The sequence below is a fragment of the Sparus aurata genome, chromosome 21, assembly GCF_900880675.1.
Source record: "Sparus aurata chromosome 21, fSpaAur1.1, whole genome shotgun sequence".
Classification (NCBI taxonomy): Eukaryota; Metazoa; Chordata; class Actinopteri; order Spariformes; family Sparidae; genus Sparus; species Sparus aurata.
The window spans coordinates 15306631-15333224 of NC_044207.1; the positions used below are offsets into that span (position 1 = coordinate 15306631).

A 26594-nucleotide genomic window follows, 5' to 3' on the forward strand; every position below is an offset into this window, starting at 1 on the left:
GCTGCTTGAGAGAAATTCTACCTTACAGACAAAAATCGGGGCATAAACAGATACATCTTTAATGACAATAAAAGCAACTATGCTGCTTTTTTTTTTTTATCAGTCTAAACCTGTCTTTAAACCTTCTTGCTGTATTTCAGCAATGGGGGAGGATAAACATGCAGAAAACGGTACTTTGTAAACCTTTTTTTATTGTTCCCATAATAGTACACAAAATAAGACCGATAAATGATTAATAACAGTCTATATTATCTATATGTATATATATATCTATATGATATCAATCCAGATCAGGAGGTTTAGGCTACAAACGCTGCTAATTCTAGACAGTTTAAGCCTGACGTTTAGTGCAAAGAGAACCTGATCGAGATTGGAGTTAGGTTTATCAGCATAGGAATTAAATCAAAGTATAACATAAGTTTTAAATGTTATTTTACATGGCAGCTCAGATGATGTAACATTACAAATCCCTGTTGTTGCTGCTGAGCAGTTTCGGGTAGGACGTGCCGATGGATCGGCCGTGCCGATAGACAACCAGCTCCAGCATGTACTCGTCCACCTTCACCACCACAGACGTCATCTTGTCAGTCTCCATGAGGAAGATGATGGTGAAGAGAGCCACCTCAAACTCTGGACTGACGCCAATAAAGGAGCCGCCGACTGGCTTCACCAAGCCTTTCCAACTGAACTGCAGGTTCAGGACGTGGTCATCTTCATCTGGCTATAAAACAGTAAAAAAAAAAAGGTTCATTAAGGGACTTCTAGATGTACTGGTTGCTCCAGCAAAAAGGGAACCCAAGTGTTCAGTATTTTGACACAGTATTTTCTTACAGTATCTTTGTTGGCTCTTGCTTTGTAGCCTTTGTAGTCCACATGGTCGTGTTTTTCCTGCAGGTAGAACTGGACCCAGTTGTGAAGACCCATGACCTCCTGGCCGTACTTGGTTTCTCCAACAAACACATGTTCAAATCCACAGGAATCCTCACTATAATGTATAGTTACAACATATTTCAAAGGTTTATTAAGCGCCCATGTGTGCCCTCCTTCATTCATCCTGAGATCGAGTCCTTTTATTACTCTATTGCCTCTTATCTGCCGTATTTGCATTTCCGCTTAGATAATGGATGAACACACACAAAGGTTAACACAACCTGTGACTCTCCTTTAAGAAACAGCTGGCTATTACACTCATCCAAATTATAACACATGCAATCATAAAAAGATGTTCAACATAACAAGCAATAATGAAGTTTAACCCATCCACTCTGATTTATTCTTTAAGATTAAAGTATTTTCTTGACCTTGGAAACAGCAATTTGACTAAAAAAGATGTCTGACTCCCTCTGGAACAATGGCTCCCCCTGCTGTTATTTTGAAACTCACCCTCCGTTCCTGTCTCTGTGGTACAGGCGGAACCAGATGTCATAAAGCTGTCTCTTGAACTGTGCTGTGTCTGACGGCGACTGCCCCTTCCTGACCAGATACTTGTGAGCACACTACAAGGAAAACATGGACAGTGTGCTGACATTTCAGGTCTTCAAAAACAGTACAGAAGAACCAAATAGGTCATGTAAAAAGGAAATAAATTCCAAGCAATGTAGGGAGACATCTTGTTTCATTAAGGACACAAGTTAAACAAGATAATTCATCCAATAGCGGTGCAAGTCAAGCGCATGTGTATTACTGGTCTCAAATTGTTGTATTGTTACTGCATGTTTCTTTGATGGGATGTTATAAAACAAGAAAGTGACAAACAATGTGAAAAAACAACAGAAAATAGTCTGGCACAAACTGTAGTATCATGAATTTCAATGTTGACCATGGAAGTTGGTCTGTTTCAAGAAAAGCCCTGAATCTTCCATGACAACTTGCAAACTTTCTGAGAAAGATCCTGTGTTAAGCACAAAAGCTCCAGGACCGTGTTTGTTTTGAGGTTGTTTTGTTAACCAGCACTATTTTTCACTTGAAATTGTTATAAAAGAGCACAAAATAAAATTAATTGCATAATCAAATGTAAACTAAGGATGATCAGCAGGCAAAAAAGTTGTATGTGATTAAATGAAAAATTCAAACTACAGTAATACTTCCGTCTTCACACATAGTAAGATACATAACAGCATTGTATTAATATTACGATAGCATTTCGGATGGTATACAGTTGAAAACATTCTAACATCTACAGTACTTAAGTCATTTGTAAAGTCTGTAGCTGATATTTCTGTAAATGATCAGTTTGTTAAAAATGTCAGACATTCTCATGCTGAAACCTTCCAGTGTTTTCTCTCAAATGTGTCTTTTTATGTCAGGAAAAATTAAAATTCAAAGAAAAACTTTGTTATGGACAGTTTACGGATTCGTCCTGTAACTTAATAATTATAAAAGGTGTCGCAGAGTTGAAAACAACAGTGGAGGACAGGAACATACAGCAGTATATAATGGCTGATGCCTGATTTTCAGGAGTCACCTTCATATAAATGTCATATTCTGACAAGAGTCTGTCTACATATCAGGAGGTAACCCGCTGTGTATACAGCTGCTGTATCAGTGTGTAATTTGTTTGTCGATGATAGGTCTGTTCAAAAGATGACTTTCTCTCTCACAGCTACTGCACCTTCATGACATCAGTCTCCATGATGGAGTCTATAAAGAGCCTGTTCTCTTGAAGCTCCTCTGTCGTCACCGTCTCCGATACACCTGTGGACGCCTCATAGTTGTCCAGCAAGTTGATGAAATCTGCATTAAAAAGAAAAGACACACGCTTGTAAAAGAGATCTGATGGTTAGAGCAGATGAGATCCTGGAAAAGAAGGCATGAATGAAATCCTTCTTACGCGCGTATGTCTCGATGCTCTTGAGTTTGTCTTCGTTGACGTATGTGAAGAGCGGAGCCCTGGCTCTGTCTCTGGCATAGTTACTGCCCTGGGCGACATATCCTGCCCTCCCCTGAATAAAACAAAGACACACACAGACATCAGCATGTTGCAACTGAAAAGGGAAGGAAAACTGACTCATAGTGAGTTTTACTGGCCATTCCTTGCACAATCTATGAGCTTTTAAACACTGTAACTTAACTGTCAGGGTAACATGTAATGATACAAAATGAAATAATACATAAACACATTTTTATGTTGTTCATAAAGACAAAAAACATCTGTAATCTATAAATACTTACCAAATTTGACGATCTGATAATTTTCTGTGTTTTATATCATTATAAACTGGCAGTTTTGGGGCATTTTGAAGACATCAACATATATTCCATTTTGCCACAGATGACACAGCTGCACTGTGACTCCCCTCAAGATAGGGTTTGTATGTGTTAAAATCGTATGTATGTGCACAGACTTGTAGAAGGAATGCGACTGTGCTTTATATTGCTCTCAGTGTACTACATAGAAATAGACATATGGTAAGGAACAACGACTTGGGGAAGTAAAAAAATAATGAAAATACACAAAAGTATGTGAAAAGTAGGTAGCTGTGTCTACAGTATATTGAGAACACTGTGGCCAACATCATAGAAGAGTGTGTGCAAGTCAACTGTCCTGTTTGTTGTTAACGGCACAAGTAGAGCAAAGCAGCATCAGAAGTACTGCAGAGAAACTAATAAATAAATCTGGATTACATGCATGTATACATGTCTATTGACATTACATGAAGCATGCAGGATGTATATTGACTGACAGTGCATGATGATGTGTACATAAATGTTGCATTTTAAATTGTTAAAATATAACCTAAAGTGGAAGTAACAGGATTTATTGACATTGGAAAGTGATTTAACTTTAATCTGTTGCTTTGTACTGCATGTATCTACAGATGAGTGTTCTGCATTGCAGAGAGGCCATGATGATGACAGATTGTGGGCACTGACCTGAAGGGAAATGATGTAATCAGTCCCCGGCCTGAGACGGTTGGTATCTAGATGCCAGAGTTGGTTAAACACCTCGGTGAGCTCCTGGCTTGCCTGTTGACTGTGAAAAGGCACAACTGTGTCAGTTTCGATCATTTGTTTTCAAACTGTCTAGAAACAGGGAGTGCAATGCTAGAAAAACAAAACAGGACCTTACGCCTACATTACCCAAAATGAAACTTAGCCACCGAGTGACATCGTGGAGGCAATTTATCAGATCACATGCAGCTTTCTCTGGAGCCACAAAACACTTAAAACTACTTTTTCATATCGTCATGACTGGATCATTATTGTGTTTGTATTTGCTGCCGATCTGTCTCTCTGAGTGTGTGTGTTTGTGTGTTGCAGGTTAGACCTTCTGATTAGTTTGCTCAGCTTGATTGCTGAGGAGCCCTTTTTGGCTGACTGCAATCTCACTCTCCACCAATCTTCCACTCCCAACCCGGACAAATGGCTAGCCTGACTAGTCTCTTTGTTTGTGATGTAAACCAGTTGTCAGTAACTCAGCTGCAGTACAGTCTGGTACTCTAAAAAGACAGACGGTGTGACAGCATAGTAGGAGGGAGAAGCCGCTTTCTTTGATAACCCTTTTTTCTTAGGTTAGGCACGATTATGTCTTTTGGTTTATAGTTTTGATTTGTAGCAGGAAGTCAGGGGTAAACAGTGGGGTAAAGAGTTTGTTGTGTTGGCCTCATTCTTCCTTTGCAGAAAAATAAATGCTACTTGGACCGTAACTCCTCTGTGACACTGGCTTTCTTGGGAGTGAAAAGAATGGGGAGACGCACATTATGTTATATCTTGGGTTCCCCTGGACAAGGGATGTAACAACATATGCAGTAGTACTCCCCAAGACCTGTGATCACCCTTTAATGTGTACAATTGTGCACATGTTAACCTTTAAGTAGAGTACTGGGGGTAGACAAAACTGTACAACAAAATTAGTCTTTTGTGACAGTGAAACATTGCATTTTGCAGTCGTCTGGGGTTTTTGTTCTTCGGAAAGAAAATTCAGACAACAGACATTTTGACTGCATTTTGAAAGCACAGCTGTTCCTAATAACATTAACGACGCCTCTGTTTCATTCAAGTGTCCCAGTAAGTTGTGACAGCGAGCCAGCGTGCACAACACAATGACCACGAAACAAAAGCAGCTAAATGGAATTCAGCCTTCATTTTATAATTCACATCGGCGCTTTCCCCACTGAGACGCTGGTTTAAAAAGTAACACACGCTCTCCATTCACAGAGATGATTAACTAACAGGTGATAAGCTTCCATTCCCTTTTTGATTGTCTTATGTTATCCGTGACTGACCAGAGTGAGATTGAAAGTTCCCTTTTTTGTCCCCACCACTGATTAACCCAATAAAACATGTGATGGTGCCGTTTATAGAAGCCCCCTTCTCATCATGGTGCCCTGTTAGCAGAATGTGCTGCTTGATTAAATCATTCAGATAAAAGACAGGAAGTCGCTGCGACATATCAAACTTAAACCACCCCTGTTTATAAAACTCTTCCATGTGGCGCAGTAGATAACAGCTTGTTTCAACATGCTTCTTGGTATTTTGGGCCATTTTTGTATGAAGTACTATATACGCTATATATACATACATTTAAAGTGAAGGGCCAGTACACTCAAATTACGAAAAAAAACAAACAAACAAAAAAAACCTTCTCCACATAGTGCAAATGTTTAAATTAGCAGTTTTTTTTCAAACACAGTCTGGCCTGAAGTCTGTTTTCTCTTCCCAGGGACCCGTTTTGCTCCTGGTGTTTTTCTTTTGTTGTGCAAAACAATGAAACCAGGAAACTAACAGACCAGTAGGGAAAACCTTGACTGCATTGAATGACACCGCCTCCATCATTAAGTTACAACTGCGTGGCTCTAAACATTGGTTGTAACATAAGATAGACCAACAACAACAACAAAAAAAAACCTCACTTCCAGATGCTGTTTTGTGATGCCACTAACATCTGGTCACACAAATATGATTCTGGGTATAATGTGAGACTCTGTGTTGCACCTGCTTAGTCTCATCTTCATTGTACCTCATCTTCAAAAAGGCACAATGTAAAGTGTCAGGAAATCACAATAAAAGCCCCACCCTTCCTGTCGTATCAAAACACAGAGCTGATTTTTGTCACATTGGGAAAAAACCGTGAGTAATAAGCAACAGACAGGAAGGGGCACAGTTACACAGAAACTTCTCTGTTCTTAAATTAGCCCGGGCACGGTTGTGCACATCCCAAGAGAGGAAAGCTTCAGTTTTATTGCCGCAGATGTCTCTTGTTAAGTATGTCCTGTTTGTTCTGTTATATAATTCAGCCCCACTAATGACTACCAGACTGTGCTGCACTCACAAACAAACAGTCCTCACACCAACTTTAAAAACCTACAATCTTCACTGAGAACAGCTGCTGCACTGAACCAAAAAGGACATTTGTGTTTTGAAATAAACAGGGCAAAGAGCATACACAACTTTACATTATCTCGACATTAACATCAAGAGACACCTTAAGAAGAATCCTGTTCCACTTTAACTGGTGTTTACAGCAAATATTTATGGATGGAAAGGAGACAGAGGGTCAGAAACTGGCTGACTGTGTCACTAAGCTGTCAAAACATGCACATTGCAAACACAAAAGATTTTTCTTTTCAACTGTAAGTAATTCTGATCAGTCTCATCCAAGACTTACCCTCTTGCCATGTTTCTTTTCAGTGGAAAAACTTACTCTGGCTTCTCATCCTCTCAGAAAACTACCGTACCACGCGAACTGTTATCTGGGCTGTCAATCATGACGTTTCCAAGGAAAGAAGCCAATCACAAGACAGGATCACGTCCACGCCCCTCCCCTCTCTCGTAACGGGGGCGGGTCCCATCGTGTGGGCGTATTACTGATGTAGGAGGGTCCACTGTATATAATGTGGGCTTTTCATAGAGGTGAAATCATGATTACAGAGGACAGAAACACTTGAGCCTAGTCTAAATAGTTATTAGATTGTAACTGCGGCATCCTGAGTTACAGCAAATTAAATTTAAATGAAGGTAGAAAATAGCCTCACTAACATAAAGGCCCAGTGTTGAACTGGACTGACATCTCTTTGAAAATGAGAGTAAACTGAAGCCTCTTATAACAAGGGTTTGGATTTAGTCAGTGATGGAATGTGAATAAGAACATATGCTCAAGAGCTATAATTGATTACAAATATTGAGGTACTTGCAGGCTTCTTTATTTGAGTATTTCCATTTTCTTCTGCTTTATACTTCCACTCCACTAAATTTTGGAGGCAGCTTTTGTGCTTTCCCTTCACCAGATTTATTTGATAACTTTAGCTACTTTTTTAATACAGACTGCATGTTGCATCAGAGCCAACATGGCACAATCTCAAGCACAATTTCTACAATCCTACAATAAGATAAAAAAAAATCAAACGCTAATGTCAATGACAGGAAAAATGCTGAGTATCGAGAAATTGGCGGTATACGTTAAATACAGTACATAATTGTAAATACAGGCCTATGTATTCTTTTCTGTTACAATTAATTACACAAAACAATGTTGATATTTCTTGTTATTGTACACAAATACATACATTTTATTATTATATATATCTATTGGTTATGTTATATGTTTGCCTAATATAAATGCCAGTAATATATATTTAAACCTTAAGTCAGAGTCAGATTTGGGGGCTTTTATTTTGAAAACCAATATCCACCCGATGGAAGGAAGTAGACGTTTGCGCATGCGCAGCAGCTGCACGCGTAATTTTGGAATGTCGATACATGTCAATTTTCATGTTTAGATAAGTTCACGACGCTGTTTACCTTGTTTTTTGTATTTCGTGCTTCTCATTTAGGTCTCTGCTTGAACTTTTAACAGCTGTTGCGACAAAATTTACGCAGAAAAAGCTGAAGTTTAACGGAAGCTAACTGGCTAGCTAGCTTAGCCCTACAAGTGGCAGCATGGCAGCTGTACTGGAGCTGGTCGTTGGGAGCTACGAGCAGGTTACCATGGGGTACCGAGTAAACACTGATGAGAAGGTAAGCAGTGTGTGTCTTATTTTGTAGGTGTGTATGATCTTTAATATCTAAAAGTAGTCTGTGTCGTAGTTTCTGTTCTCTTGCACTTAACAACCTAAACTGAGCTGTCACTTGTGTTGATGGGCAACAGCAGCAACAACCAGTGTGTCATACTGTGAGCTAAGGTGGGATGTTTTCAGTGCGATGATGCGGAGTGTAACCTCAGCTTTTTTTTATCCAGTTGATGATTTTTCAGAGCATTTCATTAAGATGCCATTCACTCCATAACTTTGTGTTTGCCACACAGGAGTGGACAGCCAAGGCAAACTTCACAAATCACGCCCACATGGCTTCTATAACAGCTGTTGCAGCCAGTGAGAAGTTTGTGGTCACAGGTAGTAAAGATGAGACCATCCAGGTGTACGACATGAAGAAGAGAATTGAACATGGAGCTTTGCTGCATCATGATGGTGAGATTTTTGATTCTGTTCCCACAAGGGGCTTTGTAAAGATGTCTCAGTGTTTTTTGCCTGTGTTAATATTCATGTGACAAATACCTTTAACTGTGTTCATGAAAGATGTTAAGAATGCAGTAGAGAGAAAGGATATATGAAGGGTCAGAAAGTGCATGTTTAAAGACAGTCATTTTTCTTATGTTATAGCAGCCACCTTTTCTTCATTGAGTACCATTATTTCCTTTTTTATTGGACATTTTTCATTATTATTTTTTTTTTATCTTGCAACGTTAAAGAAAGTGAGAAAAAATTCCTGGATCCATCCATTATCTGGATCCGCCTCAAAAGTTAATAGAGTCTATTCTGGGCCGAGAACTGTCCTACCGACTTTCGTGGAAATCTGTGGTTTATGTTTAATCCTGCTGACAAACCAACTACCTTGTGAAAACATAATGCCAGAGATGAAAGTAAAAATGAATGTACATTTCTTGAGAAAATTGCTCCTTTATTTTGTGACTTTGATTTTCACCTTTCCTGCAAGTTTTGACCCTTGTTGAGGTGCTAAAAATTCACAGGACAAACATGGATAACTACTTCTGCCAATAACCGTACAATTGAGAGGGCTTAATGTCTTAGTTTTTAGATTTTTTTTCACAAATTGTATTTCTTTGTGTTGAAATCCAGTGGCCTTCTTCTTTCAAATCTGATTTAAAAAAAAAAACGAATATTAAGAAAGCAAAAACTAGCGTAGAGACTAATGCACACCAATTGCAGTCAGATGAATCCTTAGAATAATAGAATTTGAAGAATTAAAGATAAAAACAAGCAACAAAAATAGACATCAAATAAAATATTGCATGTAGGTGTTGATTTCATTTTTTTATGATAAGATTTAATTATAAAAACAACAGTATCCTGTAAATACAAATATAGAAAAAAAAAGAATCAGTGGGTATATTAAACCAATACATTTAAATAAGTATAAAGATAAAAATTCAGGCCAGGTTCACTAGAATGCTCTCTTTCTGTACTAAACAGATTTCTGTGTCATCATGAGTTTCCATTTCAAATGGCAGCAAGATTCTGAATTAGAGAACATTTATCCAAACCCCTTCAAAGGCTTTATTCACTGGAACAAGTCTTATAGACCTTGTTTACTTATTACTGAAAATTAGAAACACTGCTGGCTTGTAGCCTGCACACCTGACTCAAACCTCACTTTACTGCACAGGCACCATCACCTGCCTGGAGTTTTACGATTCTACTCACTTACTGAGCGGAGGAGAGGATGGACTCTTATGTGTGTGGACCACGAAGAAATGGGAGTGTCTGAAAACCATCAAAGCTCACAAGTAAGCACACAGAGAGGCACTGAGATGTTTGTGTGGTTGTGATCCTTGTCTTGTATTTTGCAAGTCATTTGTTGAATGCACTCGTTTTCCTCAGAGGCTCTGTCTCTTCTCTGTCCGTCCATCCGTCTGGGAAACTTGTGCTCACAGTTGGGACGGATAAGACTCTCAGGTAAAACACAGAGCTCGACTGGAAAGTCTGTGAGGCAGATTATTATTGCATTAAAGTAGAATAAAAAATGACTGCTGAACCTGTTTATCCTTCAGAACTTGGAATCTCGTTAATGGAAGATCAGCCTTCATCAAAAACATAAAACAGAGTAAGCCTCCTCTTGGACTGTTTAAGTTTTTTGACCAGATTTGTAAAGTCTGAAATGACTTAAACCTCTTTTTCTCTGCACTCTTCACAGATGCACACATTGTCAAATGGTCCCCAGACGGGGATAAATATGTGGTTGTGGTGAATGGCAAAGTGGACGTGTACAACCTGGAGACGGCCTCTGTGACAGGAACGATAACAAACCCCAAGAGGATCTCATCCGTTAAGTTCTTGAATGTGAGTTCTCTGAATATAGCCCTATTCCCACTAGACTAGACTAGAAGAACATTATTGTCCAGCTGGAGCAGGAACGCACATCAATAAAACAAAGATCTAGTATAACCTGTAGACCTCTAGTCATTTGTAATAATTGCAGAGGATATCTTTGGTCTAAAGAGTAAAAATTCTATTGCAAACACAGCCTGAGTGTAAGCTAACACACCATCTGATTGTGTTTCAGAACTCCATCCTCGCCATCGCAGGAGACGATGAAATTGTGAGGATGTGTGACGTTGGAACAGAGAAATTGGTGTGTGAGTTTAAGGCTCACGAAACCAGGTATGTTAATTTTTCTTGTTTTTGTTTTTACTTCAGATATCTGCTGTGTATGTCTGAAAGGTTATTAGGAGTAAAAGTTTTAGGAGCTGCATTTCTTAAAAGATATTTCTGATGCTGAGAGTTTAGCTGTGCTTGTGTTTGTATTAATTAAATGTTAACGCACAGATTTTAATTTGCTAAAATTATACCGCAATATCGACTTCTGTCTCAGAAGTATTTATGATAATTGTCATGCTGTATTGGTGAAAAAGTGACCGAACAAACGTCCATTCTTTTTGTGATTACAGAGTAAAAGCCGTTGACAGTTTCATGATGGAGGATTACTGCGTGTTGGTGACGGCCTCAAACGATGGATTCATCAAAATGTGGAAACTCCATCTCAAAGAGGCACGTCTCTAGTGTTATTTTTGAGCATTTGAATGGAAACCATTTACTTCTGTCAACCAGGTCCCTTAAACATCAACTTTTGCAATTACTTGGTGTCATAACCTGTAGACATATATTTACTTAACAAAGCACAATACTCATATTCATATATTCAGATAAGTATAAAGAAATATATTTTTAAGTCGAATGACATTGTTTTTACCTGCCAAGCTGCTGTTGACCTATGAAAGTCCTCCTGCTGTCCAACAGGAGCTGGAGTCTCCCACTCTCCTCGGGGAAGTGAACACATCAGCCAGATTGACATGCCTCGCTGTGTGGAAACCTTCCTCAGTGCCTTCGTCAACCTCTGCTGAGGAACCAGCAGCTAAGGCAACAACATCTCAAGGTAGTTTTCATCATCATGTTATGAAGAGTGATTTGAGCTGTAGATATATGCAGGTATATTTAGGTGTTTTGGTAGTTTTAATAGGAATGGTGCGTCAGTGTGTCAGTGTAACACTCTGTTTGTTCCCGTCCACAGAACTTGCCCGTGAGCTTTTAAAGACAAAGAGAGTTCGAATTGCAACAGAAGAAGTCATTCTAGAAGATGAGAGCAAACCCAAAAAGAAGAAAGAAGACGTTGGAAAATCAAACAAAAAATAATAAATATGTTTTAGTATCCTGTTTTTTTGTTTACGCGTGTTTGCTCTTTGCGGTTGCCACAGGGAGGTGCTAAAGTACAGCTGTTAAGCACAGATTTTAGGAATATGTTTGCTGTCAACATTAAAAAGAAAAATAGTGCCAATGCTAAATGAGATGGGCAACAATAAAGATGTTTTATATTCCATGTGCTGCTTTTTATCTGGAGTTATATTGTCAAACATGCGTTTACTCATGATTATCACAAGGGGGAGATGAAGCATGACTGCTCATTGTAATTCTGTTAAGGATGTACTGGTATTTGGTGTCTTCAAGTGAGAGAAGGTAGTCAGTAATCAATTATCTGACATTGCTTTTTCCCTTTTACTATAGTGAAGACAGATAGCATACCATTAATTGATAAAAATATGATGAGTAAATATCCTTACAGACTTTAGTTTGAAATGACACCAGAAGGGAAAGTATTCCAGGTAACAGTGGAGGGTTGTCAGGGCCAAAATCCAATATAGATATATATAAATGTATAATTTAATGCATAAATAAATGAATGTAAAAATAATTGGAATAAAAAAGCTAAAATAGATTGATAAGAAATACTTAATAAATACATGTATGTCAAATAATAAAAAGGCTTAAATATATACCTAATTTAATGTCTAATTGTCACTATAGATAAATCACAAATTAAATGACGCATTAAATTAATACATTCTAGATTTCTTTGAATATTCATATTTTTACACTTGTATGGTTTTGTTTTTTTGAATATGTATTCATTTATTTATTTATTCCAACATCTATTTATTTATTTATTTATTTATTTATTTATTTAATTATCGTTGTATTTACCCTCGGATTTCTTTTATTATTGGACATTTACCTGTAACTTGAATGTAACCTGAAGCACTACACACTCTGGTACAATAGGTGGCAGCAGCACCTTAACACGCTGGTTTGCGCTCCGCCATTAAAACTAAAGAAGAAGAAACATCCGGAAGTCACTAGTTACAGTTAATGGGAGTTAGAACTTGTTTTAAAACTACTGAATATACATTTTTACCAATGTTTTCATTATCTTCCTGACATGTTTTTGATGTTCTGAAATACTGACTATTGGCAGTGTCTTGTCGCCATTTGCTTCACGTTGTTAAGCTGTTGAGCAGCTGTAGTACAGTGGAAACAGTCTCTACTGCAGTGGAGGCAGTATACAGTTGGTTTGTGACATGGCTGTGGACTGGATCGGGTTCAGCTATGCTGCTCTGGTGACAGTAGGAGGACTCATAGGTTATCTGAAAGCAGGTAGGACACATGTAGTCAGACACAGCAGCTAACTTTTAACCAGAAGTTTCTCAGTGGAGTCGGTGTGTGATGTTTTAGACATTGATCATTAGATCAGTGGTAACGTTACTCCAGGTTCTATGTTATGCTGTCAAGTGATGGACGTGGACATTGTGTTAAGAGAGTTCGTGTGGTGGGTTAAAGGTCAAATAGGACATTATCATTATGAACTGAAAATATTTTTTTCATTAGTGGAGGAAATAATCAGATATTTTATCAAAGTATCAGTAGAAATGCAATAGTCTAAACATACTCCATTACAAGTGAAAGGTAAAAGTAGGAATACTATAGTCTGGAGATCTGTCACGATTGTAACTGAGTACATTTACTCAGTTACTGCTTCAATTTTGAGGTATTTGTACTTTAGGACTTGAGTATTTTCATTTCCTGCTGCTTTATGCTTCCACTCCTCTATATTTCAAATATTGTACTCTTTACTCCACAACATTTATTTGATAACATAAATTACTGTGCAGATTAAATGAGCCAAAGTAGCACATTTAAAAAAAAAAAAAAAAAAAAAGGATTCAAACTGAATAAATAATAAATGAAAAAGCACTGTTTTTAAATAATGAAGTCAATCAGTCGTCCCCTAGGATCCAGTATGAACATACATATAGATATATGTATAATCTACTTGTGTACAATTTGTAATTTGATACCGAAGTACATCTTATATCAGATACTTACAGATGTGTATCCAGGTATTATTTGTATGGGTGATTTTCACTTTTACCAAAGTAATATTTCAACATGGTATCTTTACTTTTGAGATATGTTCAATAAAAAAAAAAGATAAAATAAATCTTTACTTTTGGTCCCAAAGAGTGAAATAGCAGATCCAGCTGTGTTTTACATACCTTGCATTGGATCTACTGTCATACTGGGTAAAGTGCATTACAGACAGAGGACGTGGATGTACCAGTTTATCCACCTTCAGTAGCATCAATAGACCAGTCTGCAATGCAGGCACAAGACATGACCCCACTAACTAGAGCTTTAAGTGTACTTTGATAAAGAGTTGAGAATTTATGTAATCTAACCCAACATTTATATAATAAACCCTAACTGTGTTTCCTTCACAGGCAGCGTCACCTCTCTGGCTGCAGGGCTTCTGTTCGGGCTGCTGGCTGCGGTCGGCGCTTATCTGGCATCTCAAAATCCCAAGAATGTCTGGCTGTCACTTGGTAAGCTAGTTTAGTTTAGTTGGTAGAACTGTGACAGGTTTTACACAACACATGACACAACTGCTTCCCTCCACTGTGGAAACGCAGGCACCTCGGGAACTCTGACAGTGGTGATGGGACTGAGATTTCTCAACTCCTGGAAGCTCATGCCAGCTGGGTTGATGACAATAGCGAGGTAATGCACAGTCCTTGTACTTTCTGACTGTTCCTTGGATAGTCATTTACAGTGTTCTGAACCATGTAGACAAAAAGGAGTGAATACATTTACTATTCCACCGACATAAATGTTTTTATTTTCAGTGGACTGATGCTGGTGAAGATCATCATTGGAATGACAAAGAGACAACATACATCTTGAAAGTATCTAAATATACATATATCTTCTCTCTATCTGTACATAAACCAGAAACGAATATCACCTTTGTGTGCTAACATTATGAACATTTACAAACATTCCCTCAGTGTAGTTTCTTGTGTACTTCTTTAATGTCACCATCATTCTCTGCATTTAAAGGACCAGTGTGTAGGAAAGGGGGTTTTCAAACGCATTACTCAAAAGTCTCCGTCTAATAAAGACTGGGGTCCGGAAGAATTCGTCATAACAAAATAGTATTTAATCAGTTAATAATAATCATTTAAAAATGCTCCAGTGAAAGGATTTGAAAAATATTGGCTTCTTCATGACCAGTTGACAAGGAATTTAAATCTACGTAGATAAGCAACACCAAAACGACGCAGACACGCTCAGTACAGTTCTTTATTAAATTATTTTCAGTACAATCTGTGAGTGTGGCGGAGAGTCTTACAAAATTTACCTGCCAAACGAAAACATGGAAGTGGGACTGTAGAGGACCTGCTCCCTCTGTAGATATTAAAAGGCTCATTCTAAGATGACAAAAACACAACCATTCTTAGTTTGGGGTGATTATAAACTAATAAAAAGATCATTCTGAATATTACATTCATTTTGGCCCCTAACACCCTCCAAATCCTGCGCACTGGACCTTTAATACATCCCTGAGAAGCAGTGGGCAGCCACTGTGCATCATCTGGGGACCAACTCTAGCTCTGAGACAGGAGAATCAACGTATATGTTTAAAAGTCTGTTTTATGTATAAAACATGCAATATAAAATATGTGTTTTTAGAGGAAATCAAAGAGGAAACTGGTAAAAGACAAAAATAAATCTATTTTTGATTATACAAAGACATTTTTTTACAGCTTATGTTTGTAGTTTGTAAATGGTTATCTGCTGCGGTAATATGACAACTTCACCTACTTGAATAAAAAATAACTTCTCCTTTTTTTGAATTTTCTGGTCAATTATTTAAAAAACATATACCGACCAACACTGAACAACATTTGATATCGTGGCAAATGAAACAACAGACTAGCACGAAACACTTCTGCACACTGTTGGCAGCCGCTCCAGCTAAAGTCTGTATTTCCTGGCTGAAGGGCAGAGGGGACTTTTCCCAAGAGTCACTGGTGGAGCAGAGCTAAGCTACTGGGTGCCTCCATATTTGGCGGTCCAGTCTACTCGTCCGTGCACCGGCTGGATGCTCTTTGAAAATGTGTTCTTTCCCGTAACGCTGGATCCAGGGAGCTGAGGCTTCGGAACTTTGCTCCTCCGCCCGTCGTGTTCTGCGAGATCATCGTGAGAGAGGAGAAAAGGGTGTTTAGGCTCAACTCTGGAAGCGACATGAAGCTGCATGTGCTGATAGTCTTTACTTTCATTACCTTCGAGTGGTTTATTCAGTGAGGTCTTGTTCTTGGATGGTTTGATTTTAGACTCGACTCTTAGATCAGCAGCAGATGACAGGTCAACTACAAGGGCCGCAAAAAGACAGCGGGTAAAACTTGAGGACTCTTTTAACGCTACTCTTTCTTTCACATTTCTCTCACCCTATCTTCTCCTTGTTTCTTGGTAATTAGCCGATTATGAGGCTTTACTCTTTCAGTAACCAACCACATTTTGTCACAATCTCCAGCAGTTAATCATATTGCTGCTGTCAAACTTTAAAGGTCTAAAAGTCATGCTCAATTTCAGGTCATACTTTGAATTGATGTGTCTACTAGAAAATGTTGTAATGATAAAAAACATGATTTTACTCATACTGTCCATTGCTGCAGTGCCTCTATTCCCCGTCTGTCGAACGCTCAGTTTTTGTGCCGTTATAACATGAAACTTCTCGTCATAATGTGAAAAGTTTAACATTGAAACCTGATAAATTATCTTATTATAATGTGAAATATTTCAGATTACAATGTGATATGACGAGTGCGGAAAAACAGATAAATAGAGGAAATTCACAAGATTGGATTTAGCTCCAGGAAGATGAACTTGGAACTGCACTCTAAAGACAAAGAATTAACCTCCAGTAATATTGGACCCGGGCCTGGTCAGTAGCAAGCAGCACAGAATCAATAAAGTCTGACTCAACCACAGAAAAAACTCACTAGCAGAGGTGCAGGTGCCTCCTATTGGTGCCAGCGTAATCCTCTGTCTTCTGTCTGCTCCTATTTCAGTCTTCTGAAAAGCTGACATGTACGTCTTGGTTGGGTTGCTGGAGCTGCTCATGAAGAAGTCTGGAAAGAACAATCAAATTGCTTTAGCTTGAATATTTAGAATATCACATTAAACGATTAATTATTCTTTACAGACTGTAGTTTTCTTCAAAGTCCATGTTCATTCTAAGACATAGTTTGTGACTTTTGGTTATGTGTCTTGTGCAATATTATATATAGAATGTCAATCATCTCCAAGGTGGAGACAGCATCATAAGTCACTAATACTGTCTGTATTCCAGTGAACCTCTCCTAAATATGTCTGGTACCTTTGTTAAGATCGAGGTCCTCCAGCGTCTTTTCTGTTAGAGGCGGCTTGTCTCTAAGTTTAGGAAGGGTGTCTGAAAACAACATCACAACAAAAAGAAGAGAGGAGGGGTAAGTGAAGGAGGAAGACAGCTACAGAGCACAACTACAAGAAAAGAAAAAATCTCAAGTGTTCTACCTTGGGACTGGTTTTGCCGTAATATTTACTGCATTACGCTGTTAATACGAACTTAAAACGTCCTGTATGTCAAATTAAAAGCCAAATAGTGTTTCAGTGGACAGAAACTTTTCTTAACAAGGATTTTATTGTGATCAGGAATATGATGCGGAAAAAGCTGATGGGTTGTTTAATTCAAAATTATGAAGAAGCTTTAGAAGAAGCTGATTGGCTGTTGAAAACACAATTTACCACAGTTGCTCTGATAGGCTGTAGTGCTGCTACACTCTCATTCATGAGATCTCTCCAGCTGAGTTTTTAGAGGATTATATTTGGGATTACAGGTCCGGTCTGGTTTGAGGTCTGACATCAAACTGGTTTGAACATTTTTTAATTAGCCAACCCTAATGTAGAACAAAGGATAGAACTGGCAGAAAAACATATTTCTATGGTCAAGAAAATTATAATTGTAAACAAAGTTTATTTCCTGACTGACACTGCATTTAGCATACTTTTTGATTACATTGTGAACCCCTGATATTCAGAAAACTGCTATCACCTGCTTCTCTAAACATAAATATGTGTTCTCTGTTACCTTTATGCAGAGGAAACTCCAGCCCCTGTGCTCGGCTTAAACACGAGCTGCCCCACAAGACCTTCTGGCTTGCTACTGAGGGGTTGTTCTTTGGATTCACACCTGAAACGGACAAACAGCTCAAAAAACAGAAAACTATCTGAACCTGAGTACCACGCTGATGGAGGAAGCCATATTTAGTTTAGCACCGACAGTATGTGGAAAGTAATTTAAGTGCAAGATGAGAGTTGTTTGTTTAAATGTGGTTGTATAAGAAAACAGGAACAGCAAACTGGTGTAGAGTGGACGAAGTGATAATAGTGATGTCTGTGTAGGTCTTTTGTCTTCTTTTATTGGTTTCAACCTCATTTAAGTGCACTGCATTTATTTCATCCTTCTGTGTTATGTGATTGTTGTGATCTTTTTTTCTCACCTGGAAGGTATCTGGACTGGCTGAGGTAGTGCTGCCTGGCAGACAAAGCAGTGGAGTCAGCTCCGTTGCTCGACAGCTTTGATACTGTGTTGTTTTTTGATTCTGTAAATCTAGACACAAAAATATTACTGTATATTTTTCAAAATTGTGATGAAAACACATTATAAATAAAAAAGGAAGAAGAGGTCTCACCGATGGCTGGGTCCATCCAGTGCCCTGTCCTTCAGAGAGCTGATGGTGGGTTTTTTGGAGATTGACACTCCAGCGTCTGCATCCTCTCCCTCGTCCCAGCTGTCGACAGACTTGAAAGACGTCTGGCCCCATCGTCGACGTCCAAACCTCACTCCAGTCGCGTTGTTCTCTGCTCCCATGGGAGCTGCTCTTGGAGGCTAAAATGAACATAAAATTTTGTTTTAAAAGTGTAAGCCCAAAGAAGGTCCTAACCTGACATTTATGAACTGTACATTTATGAGTGACACCTACAGTCTGCCAGCTCTTTGGCTGCCTGTTTTTCACCAGGCTGAGAGGTTCCTGCTGCCCCTCTATCAACGCGGAGAAAGTCGTTGCTTCTTTTGTGCTGGGCTCCGTGTTGTCCTGAGGTAAGGAGATCTGCTGAAGGTGCTGCTGGAGAAACTGGCTGGACTCTAGTTCCGTCTTGCAGAGGGACAGAGGTTTTGACTCTGCAGCCGCCTCGGACATCTTTGCCTGAGCCTTGAGAGGGGCACCGAGCGTCTGGCCGACATGGAAGTATCGATACCGTAAAGCCTGGAAACATATCTTCGGTTACATCTTTTTTTAAAAATAAAAAATAAAACCGCAGTCAAGAACATGGAAATACATTTTGTAAAGGACTATCTCACAAACCACCACTGCACATTTCCTACAGATCTAGAGGCCGAAATGTATTCTTTCTTCTTTTTTTAAGCTTCAGCTGTAGTTAAAAGGTCAGGTCATAATAATGTCTCACACTTTGATTGAGGTCAGTGGATCTGCGTTGCCTCAGGACGTCAAGGTGGGAAGATTGATTCCCACTTGTTGCTTAAAAAAAGCTGGACTCTGATAAAGGTGCTCTGGATAAGATTATTAACCAAAGTGAACACTGTCACCTCAACATCAGCCAGTCCTCTCGACTCTGAGCGTTTTATGTTTTGTATGTGAAAACCTCATGGTTTTTCAATGTACCTGAGCAGCACTCGGTCTTTTCTCAGGGTCCCACTGCAGCATGTCTTTCATCAACGTGATCGCCTCGTTGCTAGCGTTGGGGATCAGCGATCTGAGGCTGGTAGGGACACACTTTGGGAAGCGGAAGTTCATTGAGGTGGCTAGGTTGTGGCCCTCAGGCCAGTCCGACTGAGGAAGAGGAACCAACGAGTTAGTCATCTGTGAGTTTGTGTGCAGCCTTACAGTGTAAAATACAAATCACAAATATTTATACTTTTGAATCAAGTTAGTCACAAAACAGCAACTTTTGCTTCTGGTGTCTTACAAAACGAGAAAAATGTGAATTTTAATGACAGAGGACCAAAAAGAGAGGGTGTCAGCATAATTGATGACACCTGTCTTGATGGTTCACCTTTTTCAGCGTTCCCAGCACCTGACAGATCTTGAAGATCTCATCCACCTCACTGTTGCCAGGGAACAGGGGTCTGAGTGTGTAGAGCTCTGCCATGATGCATCCCACGGCCCAGATGTCGATGGGTGAGCTGTAGGATTTCGACTTTAGCAGAACCTCTGGAGCTCGGTACCTGTTTTAACAGCACAGGAGGATATTCATTAAACACTTGTATATGTTTATTTAACTATTTTTCTTAGCAACCTATTTTCAATGCTGTATTCTATTACTTATGTTGCGCAATTGACAACATTTCCAAACAGTCCTCATTAATTTCATCTTATCTTACCTTTACTAAATGCTTTTGTCTTCTACTACAGGAATTGTACATTGCCCTGATGTTGTAAATAACTGAGTCTCACCATCTTGTGGACACATAATCTGTGTACGGTGGCTGCGAGCGGATCTCTCTGGCAAGTCCAAAATCAGCGATCTTAACCAGCTCGGGGCCCATGCAAAGCAAGTTCTCTGGTTTCATATCACGATGGAAATACCCTGAAAAACATTAGATGGTCAAATAAACCCATGCTGGTGCTGAGATTGGTCTAGATTTGCATTATATTTTAGTTTCTACTACTATTACAATCACCAGCACTTGACATGACTCTCTAAGGATGCATATCAATATTTGATGTTTTGACTGATATGCAAACAGGAACAGAGTTCAAACATCTCTGAGATGAAAAACATGTTTTAACCTGACAAAGCACCGTCAAGCCCTTAAAGGACAAGTTCACCCAAAGATTTAAAAAAAACCAGTCATATTTCATTTTTGTAGTCCACAAAACATTGCAGCATTCTCCTAAACAACTACTGCTTTCAGTTTAGCGGCTACAGTGAAGACTTTGGCATAAAAAAGGGTGTAAATTATATCTAAATCAATAACATTAAATCAATTTGGGATCTTGAGGCTTCTGGGGTTTTGGATTATGCAGGAAAAGGTGTATGGAGTCATTTACTGCCTAGTAGTTTTAAAAGTCCCCATATACTTCAGTTGTTCAGGAGAATGCTGCAACACTGTTTTGCTGTGAAGCTCCACAAATGCTTTGTGGACTACGAAACTCATCTGGCTTTTCATCAGCATGATTGTGAGTAGATAATGACAGATTTTTTCTATTTTTGGTTGAGCTTATGCTTTAAGGAAACACAAAGTAAAAGAGAAAGACAGGAGGAGTCTCTTACCGTGCTTATGCACAAATGCTAAGCCAGACAATACTTGGAACAGAATGTTCCTTATCTCATTTTCAGAAAACATCTTATCTTCCCTGGCAGCAGCAAAGGGGTAAAAGACAAAAGATAAAAAAGAAAGACAGAGGGGATAAAGAAAAAAACCAAATGCAAACAATCATGCCTTACTGAAGTGGAAATGACACCAGTACCCACAAACACTAAAAACAGAGCTGTTTTTTGTGTTTTTTTCTGACCACTCACACCTCCTCTTCTCACTGAGGACACAGGAGATGTGAGTCATTTGTGCCTGATGTCTTATCAGTTGTACAGCAGTCATTAACTATTCAACTTCAGACTATGCTGACAGCAGCATAACACAGCATTTCAAAAGACAGAAAAGACAATAGAGTCGGTTTTCATCAGTCTGTAGTCACCTACCATGTTTGTGAATAAACGACAGTCCCTGTAATATCTGAAATATCATGTTTCTGACGACTGACTCAGGGAACAACTTGTTTCTGCAAAAACGAAGACCGACACATGATGACTCAACCCGACCCGATTAATTCTCACATTCCCAATGGTAATAAAAAAAACACGCTCACTGCAGAATTACATCACAAAAATAACTCAGCTAGTGTGAATTTGCTGCCTGTGCGTTCTTACCTGTCGTTCATGAGCTGATAGAGGTTTTCTTTCATGTACTCAAAGACAAAGTAGAGGTACTCGTTTTCTCTGATGACTTCCCTCAGTTTCACTACATTGGCATGGTTCAGCTTCTTCAGTGACTGAACACGGAGAGACGTATACAATAGAGTCATTAAGAATCGGCTCAAATGGCTGCACACACTGCAAGAAATTAGTTTTTTTACCCTCAAATTTCAACTACACCACTTGAATAAAACGATTAATGGCAAATAATGTTTCTATTTCTGGAAAGAGACTTTGCTGTTGACTGTCAAATTAGTTTTTTTTGGCACTTTGAGCACCACCAGCCAGGTGCCATCTTGTTCCATTATATTTAAGAGAAGGAAGACATCTCCAGTCCGATATCTCCAAAACTCGGCAACTCGTGCCAAAACTGTCTAAAAGGATAAACAGCACTGCAGGAGGAGGAAAAATATGTTTTGTCTTAACTTGTGGAGATTTCTTGTCTGACTATGATGATTCTCACCTTCACCTCTCTTAGATTCAAGCACTCATCCCAAGAATAAAACTTCCTCTTCATCCTGGTGGGAGAACGAAAAAAATGAATGACTGTATGTGTTAACTTTGTCATTTTTAGACAGTAACATTGAATGTAAGTGACGTGAGCTGAGGTAGCCTGTGGCAACACATTTTTGTATCATCTAACCCTAATCCAACTGCCCAGGATTTATACAAAAACACCACAAAGTTATCTGACAGGTAAACTGTAGGAAATCTTTCTGCAGGTTAAACCTCTATGGATGAGTCCAACTCTAAATGGATTGGACAATCACTTACTGCTGAGTTGCTAGCTTGAGAGTGAATTCTTTATTTGGGCCAACTAATCAGCAGAGTTGGGACAATGTTCTCCCTTTTACAGGATCACTTTGCGATAGATAATGCAACATGGATCTTCACTAAAAAACGTTCAGAGATCAGCTTTAATGCACATCTTGACCTGCTATGTTGATGCTTTATGACGAATTCTGTGGAAACAGATATGTTAAACAAGACTGGTTTACTCCTGTTATAATGACATGAATTTTCACTCAGTAGACACGTGTTGACTACAGCATTAAAGCCATTGTATAATTATTTTCAGTGATTTCTTTATGGTAATTATGGGCTCCATAAAAATGTTGCGTACCCATAAAAACGGCACCCTGGGCAACCATGCTGCATCTGAATGTATTTCATTGAAACTTTTTACACGTGTTACCTCTTTTAACCTTTCTTCTGTCTTTCTTTCTTCCTGTACTCCAGAAGCAACACTATGCGGTGTACTCTCACTCCTTTCACTGTCATCAGTAGTATCACATTGCACTATAACCTTACATTTACAAACAGTGCCTGGTGGAGCCTCGTGAAACATTCATTATCAATTTCTTGCCAAAAACTGATTCTTAAACAGCTCATCCTTATGATGTCGCCACAGACAAATAAGAAAGTTATGAAAACACAACAATATATGGTGATAAAGTATTTGTTCTTTGACAAGAAACTGATCCTCACCCTGAAATGCCAACTCATTGAGGCAAAAATTACATTTGTTTTAAATTTTTCTTGTGACGAAGCAACATGTTTGCGTGCCTTGAAGCTCCTTGCAGCAGTCACTCAGGGCTTAATCAGCTTAGTGCTCCCAGTCTAAACACCACAGTATTTCCCAGGCGTTCGTACTGGAGCAACTCTCACCTCTTTATAGCCACCAGCTCCCCGGTCTCATTGCTCTTGCCCAGTAGCACGCTGCCATACGTGCCGTCCCCCAGCTGCTTCAGTGTGGTGTAGTGGTTCATCGTCCACAGAGAGCCCTGCCTCTCCCTCACCGGGCAGCCTTGACAGTCCCACACAGTCCAACAGTTGGTCATTGTTTGTACAGTAACATCCATCCACAGACTTAAAGGCCCTCTACGCTTCTCTATCCTGCTGCTACTGTCGGGCTACTCGCATGCTTTTACTCTAGAAACACAGAAATAAAACATGAGCGGCCATCCTTTACCTTTCTCTCCGTAGATTGGTGATGAAGGGGGAGGTTTACCTGGCAAGGGAGAGTGGAAAAGTGATGCTGCCTCGTTCTTGCCTGTTGCGCTGTGTCTCACCTATCCTAAGCTAAGCCTTGACAGTGGACGGAGGCAGGGCGATGCCCTGCGAGGGGAAGTGGATTAGAGCCGACGTGATTAAAAATGTGTGTCGGGAAACGACTAAGAGGAGATGCAGGCGACATTAGACAAAGGCAGTAAAAGCCATCTGTTTCTGGGTCAAATTCATGATGTGGTCTTGGTTTGAAATATCACAAATTCATCCCATTTTACATTGAATACAATTAGGGGAGGCAGTGGTCTGGGGAATGCAATTTTAAACACTTTGACTGTCAATTGAGGGTGCTGTTGACCAAAGAACCAAGAGAACAAAGAGCTGGCTGTCGACAATGATGCTCGCCTTCTTCGCTGTAAACCCTGATTATGTCTTCTTTTATATCCAGCTGACCGACGTGTACACCTTGGCCTGACTTCAACAAATTAGGGCCAGTGTGTTAACTACAGCAGGTTAGAGGAATTAAACTAGCGCAAACTAGTTAGTCTATTAAGTTCAAACAAATGGGTTTATTTTCTCTGCATATTCCTTTCTAGAATTTGTATGCCATACTCAGTAGTAGGGATGCACATTTTAAGCAGTTTCTTTCATTGAGTGTCAGCTGTCTTAACAATCATCTTTCGGTTAATCATAATACGATATAAAAGGAGACATAGTATGCTCATTTTCAGGTTTATCTTGGGTTACTACTAGAATAGGCGTACATTCTTCAGTTCTCAAAAACAAACAAGAGAAATTAAACAACCGACCCAACAAAACCCGACCAGTATTGAGTCATGTTTTCATTAAAAAGGGTTTTGAATGTTGACTAATACAAAACAGAATATCACAAAAGTGTCTAAATGTTAATGCCAAACTGACTTTTACACTCGCTTTTACGCTATCTAAACATTTCATTAGTGTCTTAAAACTTTATGACGTGATTTAGCTAGTTAGTAGAAAACATGCTACCATGCTGCTAAAGGGTTAAAACAGTAAGCTAACGCTAAATAAGCTGACATTAGCCGCCTGGCCAGCCCTAATTTGCAATCATACGATCCAACAGAGAGTTTTACTAAATATTTACTATGACGGACATAAAAATAGGGTAACACTTGAGTGAAGTATACCTACCATAGGAGACATTTCTGTGCTGATGGAGACGACACGGTGATGTTGCTGTGAAGATGCTGTCCGCTAGTCAGAGCAGCTTCCTGTCTCCTAGGCAACAGAGAATTCCAAAATAAGATGAATAAAATCATATAACATAAGGAAGTGCATGACATAACGTAATGAAACCCCCAAAACATGTAATCAATATTTGGATAAAAGATAAAAATCTTATGTTAAAGTATATAGTATGGTAAATACTACTATGTACAACTTTTTTTCCCCAATATTTTCCATATTACAACATTACATTTAGCCTATAGACATAATAATAAAGACATAAAGACCCAAATATGGTTGCATTAAGGCATGGCTCTATTAACCAGCAATGGAGCCCTTGGTCAAAAAAATGGTTCCGTCCCTCCTACAAAGCTAAGCACATTTACTAAAGTACTAAACTTCAATGAAATTTAAAGGTACTGGTATTTAACTTGGGTATTTCCATGTTCTGCTACTTTATACTTCTATATCTTGAAAGAAAACACGTTATATATGTAGAGTATATGTAAACGTACTCCACTACATTTATTGGAGACTTTTATACTATACTACATATATTTGATTACTTTGGTTACAAGTTACTGCTGCAAAAAAATGCTGAAAATAATCTGATAATCGTCCATGCCAATAATAAGGTCAACCCACTGTATACAGTAGCTACATACATGTAAACAGGCACTATAGAGGCACTGGGTCATTCTACGAAAACGTGCCATTTTCCACTCTGAAAATCAGATTTTCAAAGTATTATTTTTATTGTGTTTAAGGACTTATTTGGTTTAAGTATACCCTTACCTCTCAGAAAAATATGTGGTGCCATCTCAGGCTATCTTATATATTTATTTATTTTCCTAAAATAATCACCATGCACATGTGTGTTTTGTCAATTGCATTACGGACATCACATTGTATTAAATAAGTATTTGAAGTATTAATTATAATATAATACTGTTATTAATATTATATAATGATATTAATAATGATGTATTGTATAATTAATTCTGGTTTTGGACACTATAAATATTGGGACATGGTAGGGAAAGGGTTAACAGTAACAGGTTTGACAGTAACAGGTTTGACAGTAACAAGTTTGACAAAATGTGTTTTTGGCAAGCCATTACTAGCCATGTGGTTCACACCATGACACCACATGGTGTGCATTCTAGAGAGGCTAAAATGCCTGTTTATATGTACATTTTAATTTCAAATTTTTAACCTTTTAATACATGATATTATGGTAACGCGGGTTGACACTCTATGACCGTCCCCTTCAGTCAAACTAAACACAACTCAATGAAAATTCATCAAAAGAGAGGAGCACTGACTTGTCTGTTTGTTCCTGATAAAAGGCAGATGATGTTACTTCCTGAAAATTATTCACTTCTAGGATGCTCATTGTCCCTGAGGGGGCGTGTTTATCCAAAGTAACACATTTGACGTAAAACATAGGGACAGTACTAAAATGTTATTTTTTTTCAATATTCCAAAATAGTCAAGAAAAAAAAACACATGCGTCATAGGTTAACTAACAATTGAGGCTTTTCATAAATTAAAGTGTTTTTTTTTTCACATAATTTGGTTATATCCTCTTTAAAAGCCTGTTGTAATAGAAAAAATGTTACCAAGGGACAAGCCATTTTTACCATGTTTAAAAGATATACGATACAAAAATCTTTAAAATAAACAAAATATATATCAATGTATGAATTTTTAAAATGA

At 38.7% G+C, this 26594-nt stretch overlaps 4 protein-coding genes across 9 annotated transcripts; 2 read left to right on the forward strand and 2 right to left on the reverse strand.

The window, feature by feature from the left end:
• Positions 1 to 171: 171 nt before the first annotated feature.
• LOC115571931 (poly(U)-specific endoribonuclease-C-like) lies at positions 172 to 6702 on the reverse strand. Its single transcript, XM_030401588.1, has 7 exons — positions 6608 to 6702; positions 3874 to 3973; positions 2831 to 2942; positions 2612 to 2733; positions 1384 to 1496; positions 832 to 985; positions 172 to 721 (listed from the first exon to the last, which is right to left on the reverse strand). The coding sequence occupies exons 1-7, from the start codon at positions 6616 to 6618 to the stop codon at positions 461 to 463; spliced, it is 873 nt and encodes a 290-aa protein (XP_030257448.1). The 5' UTR covers positions 6619 to 6702; the 3' UTR covers positions 172 to 460.
• A 934-nt stretch (positions 6703 to 7636) lies between these two features.
• On the forward strand, positions 7637 to 11829 carry pak1ip1 (PAK1 interacting protein 1). Its single transcript, XM_030403282.1, has 10 exons — positions 7637 to 7956; positions 8243 to 8405; positions 9622 to 9742; positions 9837 to 9911; positions 10007 to 10059; positions 10150 to 10295; positions 10519 to 10616; positions 10904 to 11003; positions 11253 to 11388; positions 11524 to 11829. Exons 1-10 carry the CDS (start codon positions 7879 to 7881, stop codon positions 11643 to 11645), a joined length of 1092 nt encoding a protein of 363 aa, XP_030259142.1. The 5' UTR covers positions 7637 to 7878; the 3' UTR covers positions 11646 to 11829.
• Positions 11830 to 12449: 620 nt separating this feature from the next.
• On the forward strand, positions 12450 to 15478 carry LOC115572819 (transmembrane protein 14C-like). Its single transcript, XM_030403284.1, has 4 exons — positions 12450 to 12941; positions 14066 to 14167; positions 14255 to 14342; positions 14468 to 15478. The coding sequence occupies exons 1-4, from the start codon at positions 12866 to 12868 to the stop codon at positions 14523 to 14525; spliced, it is 324 nt and encodes a 107-aa protein (XP_030259144.1). The 5' UTR covers positions 12450 to 12865; the 3' UTR covers positions 14526 to 15478.
• LOC115572815 (serine/threonine-protein kinase MAK-like) lies at positions 14911 to 24929 on the reverse strand. 6 transcript variants are annotated; one of them, XM_030403276.1, is made up of 17 exons: positions 24840 to 24929; positions 23671 to 23777; positions 23328 to 23591; positions 22123 to 22177; positions 21615 to 21736; positions 20961 to 21043; positions 20141 to 20273; positions 19740 to 19911; positions 19349 to 19516; positions 18650 to 18931; positions 18359 to 18555; positions 18167 to 18276; positions 17755 to 17856; positions 17005 to 17076; positions 16628 to 16756; positions 15908 to 15994; positions 14911 to 15811 (listed from the first exon to the last, which is right to left on the reverse strand). In XM_030403276.1, the coding sequence occupies exons 3-17, from the start codon at positions 23519 to 23521 to the stop codon at positions 15672 to 15674; spliced, it is 2046 nt and encodes a 681-aa protein (XP_030259136.1). In that variant the 5' UTR covers positions 23522 to 23591; positions 23671 to 23777; positions 24840 to 24929; the 3' UTR covers positions 14911 to 15671. The 6 variants fall into 6 exon arrangements, with proteins under 6 accessions (XP_030259136.1, XP_030259137.1, XP_030259138.1 ...); XM_030403277.1 differs by lacking the exon at positions 20961 to 21043 and adding an exon at positions 21387 to 21466; XM_030403278.1 differs by having other exon boundaries at positions 23328 to 23466; positions 23632 to 23777.
• Between the last annotated feature and the right edge of the window lie 1665 nt (positions 24930 to 26594).